This window comes from Fringilla coelebs, assembly GCF_963513975.1.
Source record: "Fringilla coelebs genome assembly, chromosome: 25".
NCBI lineage: Eukaryota > Metazoa > Chordata > Aves > Passeriformes > Fringillidae > Fringilla > Fringilla coelebs.
The window spans coordinates 4,308,662-4,322,832 of NC_140051.1; the positions used below are offsets into that span (position 1 = coordinate 4,308,662).

Consider the following 14,171-nt stretch of genomic DNA (forward strand, 5'->3'; position numbering starts at 1 on the left):
AGACACACTGGCCACCTCCTGGACCTCTCCTGCTCACTCTTAGGAGCATCTACCTGCAATTAAGGGATCCAGGTTCCACCTGCAAGAGGTTCAGCCAGGGTCTGGCAAGAGCAGTCCTGGATTCTCCTGAAGAACCATCTTCCATCTTTCTAGAAACAGCTCTGCCTCTGGAGCCATTCAGCCTGCTTGGCACCATTCCTGCTGCTTCAGAGATAACAACAGAGAGTAAGAAAAACCTGTCTAGACACCATGTACCTTCCATGGACTCCCACTGCCACATCAAAGCACCTCTTCAAACAAAACTGGCCAGGGAAAACTCCCCAGCCCTCCTGTGCCTGCTCCAGCCAGAGGCAAGGACTCATCCCATCATGCTCCAGACTTTATCTTTAATCCAGGCCCTTCTGACAACAGCAAGAGAGGGAGGATGAAAAATCTCATTACAGGCACATCAACAGAAGTCACCTGGCTGTACCCTGCCCTTCTGCTCAGCCCAGATACAAGCTGAGATCTCACCTGTCTCCTCTGGGCAGGCTGCAGCCCCCCAGCTCCTCTCAAAAGCTGCCACACACTTGTCACACTTGTCACACTTGTCTCTTCTGCTCAGCTGTCTTCCCAAAGCCACGTGTGTGAATGCTGGGCCAGCCTGGCTGCAAGCTGGGGATCACAGAACATCTCCCTGTGACACCCAAGGAAAGGCAGGGAGGCTGGGTCCTCAGCACCCAGCTCAGGACAAAGGCACAGGAGCTCAGGGAGAGGCTCAGGATACCCTGAAAGCAAGGAGAGAATTTCAGGTTGCTTGAGCACAAGTTAAAGTCCCTGCTGCGGGGAAGCACCTGGTGCTGGCATCGAGCACTGACCCCACGCAGCCACCACGAGAGCAGCATCTACCTCATTATTTTAATCAGGGTCCTTTGAAATACCTCCTGTGTGAGAGACAGCTAAGAAAATCCCGTCTGGCTTTATTCTGTCTCAGGCAGAAACAGCCTTTATTTAGCAAACTGCTGCTAACAGCTCTGTCTCATTAGTCAGTGTTTAGGGAAGCAGGCTGCAATTGTTCTGAAGTCTGGCATTGCAGAAAGAGCCTTGATAATGAGGTCTACAGGAGACGATTCCTCCTGACAGCCCCACAATGACCTAGAAATCCTACTTAATTCCCTGTCAGGGAAAAGTGCTGAGTAACAGCGAGGTGCAGAGGCACTGGGGGCTGATCCCAGAGGGAGCTGCAGCCGCTGCTCACACTTGGGGCTGGCATGCAGGTCCAGGGTGGCAGAGCCAGCCCTGCCCAGCTGCAGCAGCTCCCCAGAGAGAGCCTGAGGGGCAGGGATGTGGGGCTTGCTGTGGGAAGGTTTGTAGACTCGTCTGTGAGACGCTTGGCACCACGCAGAGAGCTGGGAGCAGAAGTGCCTGAAAACACAACAGGAAAATCAACAGCAGCACCTGGATCTGGGCTTCCCAGGGCAGGAGGAACCGCCTCCTCTGGATCCTGCTCGCCTGCAAACTGTGCCAAAGCCCTGCCAAGGAACTCCCTGGCTCAAACAGCTCCACTTTTACCTCTGTTCTAGGTCTGGCATGGCCGGGAGCTCGCCAGCCCCAGTGCTCCCAGCAGAGCCTGTGCAATGTCCTGCTGTGGAGCAGCCTCTGGAGCTGCACAGGGTGTGGGACACAGCGTGTGTGTGCCCCGAGCGCTGGGGAGCATCTGACACCCTCTGCCCCAGCTGCCTTCCCCGCTCCCTCGGAGCAGCAGGCAGCAGGCTGGGGCAGGCTCAGCACACAGACACCCCACTTTCCAGTGGTTTGTTCTCCACAAGCAGCACGTGGACGTGGCCAGCAACCTCTGGGCTGGGTGGCCCAGGGCCAGCTGGGCCAGAAGGTGAGGCAGGGGGATGCAGCAGGAATGTGGGCTGCATACTCCTGAAGGGAGGCTGCAGACAGGTGGGGTTGGTCTCTTCCACAGGGCAGCACGGACAGAACCAGAGGACACAGCCTCCAGCTACGGCAGAGAAGGGACAGGCTGGATATGAGGAAGAAATTTTTCACAGAAAGAATAATAAAGTACTGGAATGCTCTTCCCAGGGAGGTGGCAGAATTACCATTTCTGGATGTGTTTATAAAAAGCCTGGACATGGCCCTTGGTGCTACAGTCTAGTTGAGGTGTTGGGGCACAGGCTGGACTCGATGATCTCAGAGGTCTCTTCCAACCTCACGATTCTGTGATTCTGTGACACAGCTGACCCTGAAGACCACCCCCAGCACAGACCCCCACAGGCATGTGCTTGCCACCTGTTGCAGCCAGCAGCCGAGGGGCTAAGGCAGGAATTCTGGAGCTGAATGCAGGGTCTGTTGGGAGGGCTCTGGAGCCTGCCCCCACGCTGGGCTGAGGGTGCTGTCTCGCAGCCCCTGGCACAGGAATGCAGCTCAGCCCATCACGTGCGGGGCTGCGAGCGCCGCGCTGTTTAAAGCACAGCCCAAATGTGCAAAGGGACTGCTAAAAAAAAAAAAAACAGGAGAGAGAAATGTGCAAATGAAATCACCAGCCGAAACAGTGTCTAGAGACAGCCCCAGCCAAGTCCCTCGAATGTCAGCAGCAGAAGGAGGGCTCAGAGATGGAGAACCCGGCTCAGTCTGCTGGCACACACGGAGGATCTGCCTCAGAGACATATGCTGAGAAGGGAAGGCCCAGCTTTATTTTACCAGCCTCTGTTCCCACCCAAGATGTGCTTTAAAGACTGCCTTGCAAAGTAGGAATTAAATCCAAAGGTGCCTATGCATCTTCCTTGCTGTCATCCCCTTCTCAGTAATCTCCAGCCTGCTCTGAGCCAGAAGATGAAAGGATCCCAACACCACTTATCTTCCCACTTAAGAACACGCTTAAAAACTTGCTCTTAAAGAGCAGGACACTCTAGCCTGGGGAAGCAGCTGTAAATTCTGCAAATGGGCTTCCCTGCTTCCTTTGAAGGAGCTACTGCTTTTCAATGAGGGGCACAGATACCATGAGGAAACTCAGGAGGGAGGAAAGAGAGAAGCCTTGATAGCCAAGAGAGTCTTTGCCTCATGTCCAGGACATGGAGCTGAGTGACAGATGTGAGACTTACAGCATGTGTGCCTCAGAAGTGACCGAGGACGAGCCAGGAATTGAACAGCTCTTGGGGAACAGGGAAGCAGCCAGAACGATGGCATATTTGTCACTGCAAAACCACGCTCTCCTCGGGACTGCGCAGTGTCACAGCCAGCAAAGGTTAGGGATGCCCTTGCATGCTGCAGGCAGAGCTGCTGCATCCAACCCTGCTCCAGGACCAAGCCTCGAGGCCAGGACCTCTCCCACACAGCCCCGTGTCTGCATTTGACCCTCAGCTCCCCTCTTTGTAGAGCTGCTTGTAACCACGGTGAACCTGGCTCCAGCTCGCTTTTGTCATTTAATAGCTGAGTCAAACTGTCAAAACAGCCAAAAAGGATCTGTTCCAAATATTTGCAGAAAGAGGAGGATCAAGGAGCCTGCAGCAGAGCAGCGGGAGCCTGCCCAGGCAGGGAGAACAATCCCTATTGTGCAGCAGCAGCAGGATGCTGGTGGGCAATGAGCACGCCTTGGGACAGGGGCAAAGAGCCCCCAAAACCCCCAAATCCTCCCATGCTCAGGAATAAACTGGAATCTGGAGTCCCCTCTGTTGGGGTGTCACTCACCCGGGGACACCAACTGTGATTGTTAATTGTTGTGGTGTTGTGAGGGTCCCCAGGACGAGGAGAGAGATGAGAATCTGACTCCAAGTTCTTAGAAGGTTGATTTATTATTCTATTCTATTCTATTCTATTCTATTCTATTCTATTCTATTCTATTCTGTTCAGTTCTGTTCTATTCTATTCATTATATCTATTATATTATATTCATTATATTATATTTTTATATTATATTCAGTATATTATAATTTTATGTTATATTAAAAGAAAATTATATACTAAAATGATACTAAGGAAAGAGAAAGGAGACATCAGAAGGCCAGACAAGAATGGTAATAAAAACTCAGGACGGACTCAGAGAGTCCGACACAGCTGGCTGTGATTGGACATGAATTAAAAACAATTCACATGCTGGGTAAACAATTCTCCAAATCACATTCCAGAGGAGCGAAACAGGGAGAAGCTGGAGCTTCCCAGGAGAGAAATCCTGGTGAAGGGATTTTTCAGACAGTGTGACAGTACCAGCCCTGTGCCCCTGGCACAGCCCCAGCCCTGCAGGACCATCAGCCCCGGTGGCAGCTCAGCTGCTGGCTTGGAGGAGCAGTTGGCCGTGGCAGAGGGGGGTACCGGGTGCCTCGGGAGCTGCTGCCAGCCCCAGCACGGACTTCAAAGGGCTCCTCTGGCCCTGCTGTGTGGGAGAGGACAGCTGTGTGCTGGCCAGGCCCAGCAGAGCATTTCTGATGGCAGCAGGGAGGGGTTGGTACCTGGTGCGAGCTCCCCTCCAGCACACGGCAGGCAGCTCCAGCAGGCAGAGCTCCATGCTGCCCTGAGATTTATGGGATGCTGAAAACTGGCCAAAATGAAGGGAAAACACCAGCTCCAGAAGGATGTTTACCAACTCAAACTGCCAGCTCTGCTTGAGAGAGAGCCCACGAGGCTCAGTAGGCGATTACGAGGCACTCTGCCAGTTCAAAGGCAACTCCATCATCTCTGAAGGAGATCAGGCATCGCCTCACCGGGAAATCAGAGCAGCCCCATCCACATCCACCACCTGCAACCTCAGCAGAGCAGCTAACAGCAAAGAGGGAGGGAAAGCAGCACCTCCTGCGCTGTGTGGGAGCCTCTAGATCAGCAAGGTGGGTGAAACCAACCTGTTCATGGCTCATGTCTCCCCACAGACACTAACAGGGGTCTCAGAACCCAGGACATCCCTCTGGCTCGAGCCCCTGCCAGGGGCTCAGAGACCTTGGCACAGAGCCCAAGACCCCTGTGCCTTTGATTTTGACCCATGGAAAAAATTACCAACCTTATATGAGGATTTTCAAGCCACAGAATTTTAAGTAGAATGATAGTTAGTTTGGCACAGGGTGAGAAGTAGAATTTTGGGGGTTTTAGAATGGGGTTCAGAGGCCAAGATGGAGGAATTCAGACATGTCCTGTCCTTCTTTCTCCTTCTACCTGGCCTCCATCTTCTGGGTGATGGTGGCACTTTTGGATTGGTTTAGAGTAGAAGCTCACTGTCTAACATAGGTGATAGGTATTGGAAAATTATTGTAAATAAAGTAGACATAGTTTTTAGTATAAAAAGATAACACCACCCAGTGTCCCATGGACTGACCTGCTGAACGGACCTCAGAAGGTCAGAGAAAGAATGTACTAGATATGAGAAAATAAACAGCCTTGAAAACCAGAGCTGAAGAATCCTGACTCCTTCTTCCACTGCCAAACTGAGAACAGAGACCCTCTGACACATCTCAGGGTCATCCTGACCACAGAGACTCCCGAGACAGGGGTGGGTGCCTTACTCCTTCCACTCTGCTGGTACCTAAACACCTCAACAACCTCTCCCAAGGGCTCCCACAGGCTGGGCCAGACCAGACTTCCAGAGCACAGAGCTGGGACTTCCCTTTCCAAGATGCCCAGGACCTCCCTAGCACAGAGCGGATGTTTTCCAGGCTCTAAAAATAACCAGCTCCAAACAACGTGGTGGGCATAAAGAAATATTTATCTGCCAGGTTTTTGCTGAAGATCAATAAGGAAGAAAAAGATTAAAGCAAAGATTTAAGTGTGTATTAAAAATAGCTGTTGATAAGTTCCCTTTGAGGGGATAAAAGCTTTTTCACAGAAGCAGCAAGAGCTGCAGGACTTTGCAACACCTTCCCTGCCGTGTGAGCTGCAGGAAATCATTCAGGAGAGTGTCAGCAGCCAGAGCCTCAGGAGGAAGTCCATTAGCAGGCAGCAATCTCCTTAATGGGCCCTGGGGTACGTGGGAAAAGCTGCTGTGGACACAAGGACTCTTTGCAGCACCACGATTCACACAGCCAGTTATCATCCCATACTCCCAGGAACGCTCCTCATCTTTATGGCAGCCTGATAGAACCATGAATTAATCTTTTGGGGAGCTCCCAGTGAGTTTTTGATTTTTCTTTCTCTTTTTTTTTTTTTTTGGTCAGCCCTCAGCAAACAGCTGTGAACAGAAGCTGTTCTGTAAGGCAGGTACCAGCAGCAGCATCCATCAAACCTCTGTTTTCCAAGGATAACATCCTGGCAAAACAATAAATGCTGTCTCCACGGGTGATTTTGGGGCTGAAAGATCTTGGCCATTTACAGACAAAATCATTAAGTTCTCTGCTGTGCAGCCACCTCCACTCCAGGTCTGAGAGAACACGCAGCCACCCTGGAGGGATGAAAAGTGGCAGGAACCTTTCCACTGGGAATAAAAAGCAGGACTGCTGTGCAGAGCTCTGCTTCTCTGTTAAAAGGTAAAAAAGAGCTCTCCTCCATGACCTTGCTTGCCAGCCTTATTCCAATGAAACACAACTCCTGACTGCCTTTGGATATGTGGGATTTTCATGGGCTCCTTCAGCACCTCATGGCTGAACATCTTGAGATTTACTGGGCAAGAGCAGCAAAAATGGCAACTTAATTAGATGTGCCAATGGGAGAGAGCAGGGAAGTCAAGTGCTTTCAGCACACCTGAAATTTTAGAAGTATTTCACTCCCACCCTTCAAAACAGAGCTTAAGAGCGTCCTGATTTACATCCTCTCTGTCAAATACTGGCCACTTATATAAGAAATTGCCCAAAGTTTATTAAGGCAGGGATTTTCAGAGGAGGTCACGGGCATTAGAAACCCAGCCTAGTAATAGGAACAAAATCCCCTTAGATTTCAGTGGATTTCTCCAGCTCAGCAGAAAATCTTACCTAGGCCAACGAAATATATTTTTAATAGTGTGATTAAAAATCTTGAAATACTGCTGAACATTGTCCACTGCTGCCTTTTAGCCTCGTGCCAAAGACAGAGTAAGTCCCTGGCATGCTGCAGTTTTAAAGCTCAGTGTCTTCAAATGAGCCAGCTGTGCCCAAACGAATTAAGAGGACTCTTAAAAAACCTGCTGATCTCACATTTGTGTTGGAATAATCAGGTACATTGAAGGGAGTGGGTTCCAGCATGTTCTGGCTTTAACTCTGAAATCCCTAGGATTTATGACTTAAAAAAAAAAATAAATAAATAAAAGAAAACCTTAAGCATTATCTGAACACAATTTAATTTCATCTATTGGTGCTCTGAAAAACCTTCATTTCCCCTTGTAACTGAGTCTTAAGCCCTGTGCTCCAGCCCATGTGGAGCACCACAGAGCCCAATACCTGGGATTATTTATACTGACAAGCAATTCTTGCATGACAGAACAATTCCCATTAATTTTTCGAGCTTATCTGAAGTACCTGTGGGCTGTCAGGTTACAACATGTATGTGCCTTAGTTTCTCTTTGATTAGCCAGTGCCAGCCCAGAGCTGACTGGACTCTCATCTGACAGCATTTTACAGGCGAGTTCATGAGAACCCAACCCAACTGTGCTCTCAGCACCTGGAGAAATTTCCAAAATACTTGTTGTTTTGGGGATTTTTTGGGGTTTTTTTTGGTTTTTTGGTTTGGTTTGGTTTTTTGGGGGGTGGGGTAGGGGGTTTTTTGGGGATGTTTTTGTTTTTTCAGGTTTTTTTTCAGTTTTTTTTCAGTTGTTTGGTTTGGGGTTTGTTTGTTTGTTTATTTGTTTTTGTTTTGGGGCTCTTTTTTGGCCAACTCCCATTTATAAATTTTGCTCCTGCCTCTGCTGCTCTTTTCTCTGCCTGTTCTCTGGTTTGGAACATGCACCTAAAGCAATTCCCAACACAGCAGAGAAGCACCTTTGACAAGACACTGGGGAACTGCAGAGGAGCTTCCCCCTCCAAAACTCACTTTTTACATATTGTTTTGGGGTTTTTTTTGAGGATGTTGCTCTGAAGAACACGACTCCAGCTCCATTTGCAGCTGTCCTGGTGCTGCCCTCCCTGTGCTGGACAGCTGAAGTCCTGCCCAGGAGTCACACAAAGCTTCCTCAGAGAGGCAGCAAGGCCACCAAAGTGACAGCAGGACCTCAGCTGGCTGTCCCTGAGCAGAAAACACCTTTAAAATACACCTCCCTCAGTGTTTATTCCCCAAAGAGGCTGCCTGACCCCTGAAATGGGAAGCAGGAGCTTGTGAGGAGTTGATAAACCCTGACACCAGTGTTCTGGTGAACCCCAAGAATGGACTCCATGAACTCCTCACTGTCCTGTATCCCAGATTGATTTTGGTGAACCCTAAGAATGGACTCCATGAACTCCTCACTGTCCTGTTCTCCAGATTGATTTTGGTGTAATTCAAGGAATGGACTCCATGAACTCCTCACTGTCCTGTTCCCCAGATTTATTGTGGTGAACCCCAAGGAATGGACTCCATGAATTCCTCACTGTCCTGTTCCCCAGATTTATTTTGGTGAACCCTAAGAATGGACTCCATGAATTCCTCACTGTCCTGTATCCCAGATTTATTTTGGTGGAACCCAAGGAATGGACTCCATGAACTCCTCACTGTCCTGTATCCCAGACTGATTTTGGTGAAACCCAAGGAATGGACTCCATGAACTCCTCGCTGTCCTGTTCCCCACAGATTTATTTGGCTAAGTCCCCACAAAAAAAAAAAAAAATTGAAACTCTCCAAACCACACCTCTCCCCTCAGGTTATTCCTGTTGGTGCTCTGAAGGGTCACAAGCAAACAAAGACCTGAGCTTTCCAGCCAAAAAAAAAAAAAAAAAAAAGGTAAAAAGGTCCAGTTTTTATGCTATTATTTATTCTTCTGCAAAGTGAAACCTCTGGTTTCCAGCAGGGAGCTGGAGCTCTGTGACCCAGCAGGTATTTCCTCTGCCCCAAGCACAGCTATTGCCAGAACTGCACCCAAGCAGCAATCCAGGCCCTTTGGGGGGAATTTCAGGCCGTGTCCAGAACATTCATTAGTGCAATTAAAGCCATTAGCTGGTTCTGAGGCCGTGCCTGACTCAGCCAGGGACTGGGGCTTGTTGCACACGCCCTGACTCCTCCACCTCCCAGGAGCGATGTTTAGTGCTTAGCTGGGGTTTGATCCTGCCTCACAAAAACATGATACTCCCTGGGGGCCCTGAGGGAAGGCAACCAGCCCTTATCAATCAGGGGGAGACGCTGCAGCTCAAATTCCCGTCGATAGAGAAGCCAGATTGAGAATGTAATTATCCTAATTAATTTTATATCTGGAACTCATCTCCTTTCGCACAAACAGCAGTTTCCAAGCTGGCCACCGGCTCTTTTTTTGCACAGAGCAGTGGTTTTACCTCGTTGAGGGGCATGTTGGCAACACAAGCTCTTGTTGTGCAGACAAGGACTCTTGAGGACTCGGGATGCTGCTGGCCTGTGGAAATCTTTGCCTTCGCTAACTCCCTCCCACCACTCCAGGCTGGCTCCCTAAGGAGTTCACGAACCTTCTCCGGATCATCAGGGCTTGATGCAATCAACTGTGAAGCATTAGCTCTAAATATACAACTGGGAGGCCAGTGCTGCTTCCACACACAAACACTGATGGCAGAGGAAGAGCCAGCAGCCAGCCCAATTTGCAAGAGAAACTTAACTAATAATCCAAGAGAGCTGCAAGGGGAGCGGGAGCGAGTGGGGGCTGATCATTGCTGTGCCCTTTGGGCATGGCTAAAGTTAGGGGCAAACTGGCAGGAGGCCACCCACAGCTTTTGTCCTTGTTGGTGGAGCTAAATGCAGCAGCTCATTCTGCTTTATTTACTTGTTTAGGTGATTTTTTGGCAACTCCAAGCGCGTCCCTGGTGCAAATCCTCCGTGTGTGGACGGATAATTGAAAGACAACAGCAGCAGGCCAAGAGACCCAGAATTCAACTTGTACAGAGAAAATAAACACTGGAAGAACCCAAGCTCACAAAGCAGAGCAACATCTCAGTCCACAGACTAAAGCAAACACATTTTACTCTTTGGATCTCCTCGTGTTTCAGCAACCAAGAAATTCTCAGAAGCATTCAGGGCAAGAGGGAATGTGCTGGTGTCACGTTCTTTGTCAACAGCTGTAAAGGAGATGTGCATCCAACCACTCTGTGGTGGCCATGCCAGACCCTGCTTACCCAAAAAGGAACACCAAGCCCTTCCTAGGAATTTTTTGGAAGATGTTATTAAGCATCTGATTTTGGCAGGGCTCTCAAAGCCGTTTGTCCCGGTTTTTTACTGCCTGTTGAAAAGAAAGAGATACTACAAATACTTCCCATCAGAAAATACCAACAAGCAACTCATCATCACTGCAAGGGAGCTAACAACATTTCCTCCGAGTGGATTTTGGCACTGACAGCTGACTCAGAACAGTTGTTGGTGGCTGGGACAGATGGACTTCATATATTAAAAAAAAAAAAAAAAAAAGAAGGAAATGAGAACTTCTACTCCATAGATTTTAAAAAGCCTTTTGCGAAATCCAACCTATTACCAAGCCCTCAGAATTAAATCAAAAGGAGATTTGAATATAATGAGCTTTAAAACTGAAATGTGCCTGGGACTTGCCCATTATCTCCCCATCAAGGACTACAAGCTAACAGCATGTTCTATTTTCAACAGGAAATACTCGAGAGTTTTGGGAGGGTCTCCACAGCTCTGCCCTCAGCCCAGCCCGTGAAATCCTCCAAAATCCAAATATTTGTTTCCACGGGGAAGCTGGCAAGGAGAGAGAGCTGGAGGTAGAACTGCTGTCAGCCGTGAGCCCCGCTCTCCATCAGCACCGCCGAGAGCTTCTGCTGCTTTAATCGTGGCCATGGCATTTCCCTGATGTGCAGAACCTTTAGAGGCTCTCAGTGCCTAGAGCTGGGAATGCTCTGAACGCTCCATGCTTCACTGGCTCCCCTTCCATGGCAATGTTTTAAGGCCACGAGCAAGAACAGGGGTTGTTCTGGCAGCAACACACAGCAGGAGGCAAGCCCAGCTCTCAGCCCTCGGGAGTCAAAGCAGCACCTCAGAGTCTAGAGCAGGTGAGACTTGGGATCTCAGCATCTTGGGAGCTTTGTCTCCTTCTTTTCATGCCTTTTTCTTTTTTCTCCCCCAAGTAATCAGCTGGCACAAACACTTCCTTCCAGTCACACTCCCATCCCACTATCCAGCACCAGCCCTGCAGGCTTCAGTGCATGTCTAATTTTATGTACTGCTGGCAGCATAACCCTATTTTAGTGGGGTGCCCCCAGCACCTCAAGTCAAGCATGATGGAAGAAACCTTTTTATTCTCAACCTCACTCTGCCCAATCTTTTGAGCTTATGACCCCACATTCAAACATTACTGGAAAGCAACACAGGATGAGGCACTCTGACTTTGAATTTAATGGAAAGCAAAGCCTGGCACCGCTGGGTTCACTCACCAGGTGAATGCTCTCAGGCAGAGGTGTGAAACCACTGGGGTTTGGCTGCTTTTAGCAACTACTGTCTGTCTGAAGAAGCACAGAAATATCTGGAGTTTGTTTCCATTCCTCCTATCTTTTAGGCCAGATTCAACAGGACACTTGGGCTCTGCTCACCCAACACAAGAAGGAAATGGGGCATCTTTCTACCCTGCTGCCCCTCTGCCAGAGAAAGTCGTGTTAAATCTGTGGTTTTTCCCATTCAAAGGGAGCAGCTGAATCCAGAGCTAGCACTGGGCAGACCGTGTGATGCTCTGGGATCAGGCACTCCTGATTTCTCCTGCTGAAGCTGTTTCTGCTCCAAACCACAGCCAAGCAAGTGAACACCAGAGCCTGGAGCGCGTGACAACCCTCTGCTTGTTGGGGATGAGTGTCAGAGTCATCTTCACACCCCTCCACGGACTGATTGGGTAAATAGTGCCCAAATCTCACTTTATTCCAGACCCAAAGCGACTCTGTGAGTTCTCTGGAGTCACTGGAGGAGTGTTTTTTGTCCTTAGATAAACTGTTTGAAATATTTCCTTTCACTCCCTTGAATGTTGACCCAAAACAGTGACTGGTGAGTGTGTACACGCTCAGCCCCGTGTATTTTGGTACTCAGCTGTAGGCTGGTTGTCAGCCTAACCCCACTCCACCCCATCTTCTCCTCCTGCCATCTGGGCAGAGGGGGGGAGGACAACACGAGCCCACCGGCTGCTGTCCCCCTCCTCATCCCCCCAGCTATTAATAGCCAGACAACAAATGAGCCCAAATTCATTCCTGAGCGGAATTAGCAAATGTTTTTGCAATTAAAACTGCAAACATTCATGCGGGGCCCCCCGAACAATAGGCGCCTGTGCCTGGTCTTGAATAGGCACTAGTGTCCGCCCTGCCTGCCTGCCGAGCCTGCACATTCCTGGCACCCTCAGCCCTGGACCCGCTCCTTGCTGAGCTGGGTTTTGGGATGTTTCCCCCTGTCCTGTGCGTGTCCCACGCTCCCTGCAGCATCCGGCGGGTCCTTGCTGCCGGCCGGCCCTGGACCCGAGTGCTGGCCCGTCCCCATCCCGGCGGCTCCCACGCTGTCCCCGCATCCCCCGCGCTCGGGCCAGTGCATCCCTCCCCTGCCCTCCCTTCCCGGGGCCAGGCAGGGGCAGGAGCAGGAACACGGGCAGGGGCAGGAGTGGGGACAGGAGCAGGAGCAGGAACACGGGTAGGGGCAAGGGCAGGGGCAGGGGCAGGGGCAGGGGCAGGGGCAGGGGCAGGGGCAGGAGCAGGGGCAGGGGCAGAAGCAGGAGCAGAAGCAGGGGCAGGGGCAGGAGCACGGACAGGAGCAGGAGAGGGGACAGGAGCAGGGGCAGGAACACGGGCAGGGGCAGGGGCAAGGGCACTGGCAGGGGCAGCGCATCCTTGCCCTTGCCCCGGATGGTGACGGGGGCAGCGCATCTCCCTCTTTCCCTGGGATCGAAACCGCGGCAGCATCCCTCCTTCTTTCACTCCAGGATGGGGACGGGGGCAGCGCATCCCTCCTCCCTCCCTGCCCCGGGATCCCGACCGGCCAGCGCATCTCCCCCTTTCCCTGGGATCACAACCGGGGCGGCGCATCCCTCCTCCTTCTTTCTCTCCGGGATGGGGACAGGGACACTGCATCCCTCCTCCTTCCCTGACTCTGGGATCCGGACGGGAGCAACGCATCCCTCCTCCCTTCCTGACTCGGGGATCGGGACAGGGACACCGCATCCCTCCTCCCTCCCTGACTCTAGGATCGGGACAGGGACACCGCATCTCTCCTCCCTCCCCGGCTCCGGGATCCGGACGGGAGCAGCGCCTCGCGGTCCGCGGGTGGCGGGGCGGGCGGCGGGCGGTGCGGGGCGGTGCGGGCGCTGCCGGCCGGTACTCACCGAGCAGGGGCAGGAGCAGGAGCCGGAGCAGCTCCGGCCGCCGCAGCGCCATGATGGGGTGTGCGGAGCCGAGCCGAGCCTGCGCACTGCCCGGGCGGCGCCGGCCCGGGGGCGGGGGTGCCGCCAGCCCGGTCCCGGCTCCGCGGGGGCACCGGCCGGGGGGCGGGCCCGGCACGGCACGGCTCGGCACGGGAGGGGAGGGGGCACGCACCGCACCCACGGGCAGGGCGCGGCCCGGGCCCGCCGCGGGGAAGAGGGGATTGTCCCGGCAGGGGGATGGTGAATGGGGAGAGAGGATGGTCCCGGCAGGGGGATGCTCATGGATGGGGAGAGGGGATGATCCCGGCAGTGGGACCCCCGTGAATGGAGAAAGGGGATGATCCCGGCAGTGGGATGCTCATGGGTGGGGAGAGGGAATGGTCCCGGCAAGGGAACCCCCGTGAATGGGTAGAGGGGATTGTCCGGCACTGGGACCCCCGTGAATGGGGAGAGGGGATGGTCCGGCACTGGGACCCCCGCCGGTGTGGAGAGGGGATGGTCCCGGCCGTGAAATGCCCGTGTGTAGCGAGAGGGAATGGTCCCGGCACTGGGATGTCCGGACGGTGAGAAAAGGGGCCGGTCCTCCCCGTGTGACCCCCGCCCGAGGAGAGAGATGGAGATCCCGGTAGTGAGACCCTCGGCGAGTGGGGAGAAGGGTCGGTCCCGTTAGTGGAACCCCCAGCCGGCGGGGAGAAAGAGTGATCCCACTTTTGGGACCGCCGTGGGTGGGAAGAGAGGGAGATCCTGGCAGTGGGACCGTGACGGGAGGGGAGAGGGGCCGGTCCTGCCCGTGGGATCCCCGGCA

At 52.3% G+C, this 14,171-nt stretch overlaps 1 protein-coding gene across 2 annotated transcripts in view; it reads right to left on the bottom strand.

Moving 5' to 3' along the window:
• The window catches only part of JAM3 (junctional adhesion molecule 3), a 132,959-nt gene extending 119,560 nt beyond the window's left edge, over positions 1 to 13,399 (bottom strand). For both annotated transcript variants that reach the window (XR_014616742.1, XM_084221487.1), the window contains exon 1: positions 13,328 to 13,399. Coding sequence is in view for 1 of the 2 variants with exons in the window: in XM_084221487.1 (XP_084077613.1) it covers positions 13,328 to 13,379 (52 nt within the window). In the remaining variant the exon portion in view is untranslated. The remainder of the gene's footprint in view (positions 1 to 13,327) is intronic.
• Positions 13,400 to 14,171: the final 772 nt, after the last annotated feature.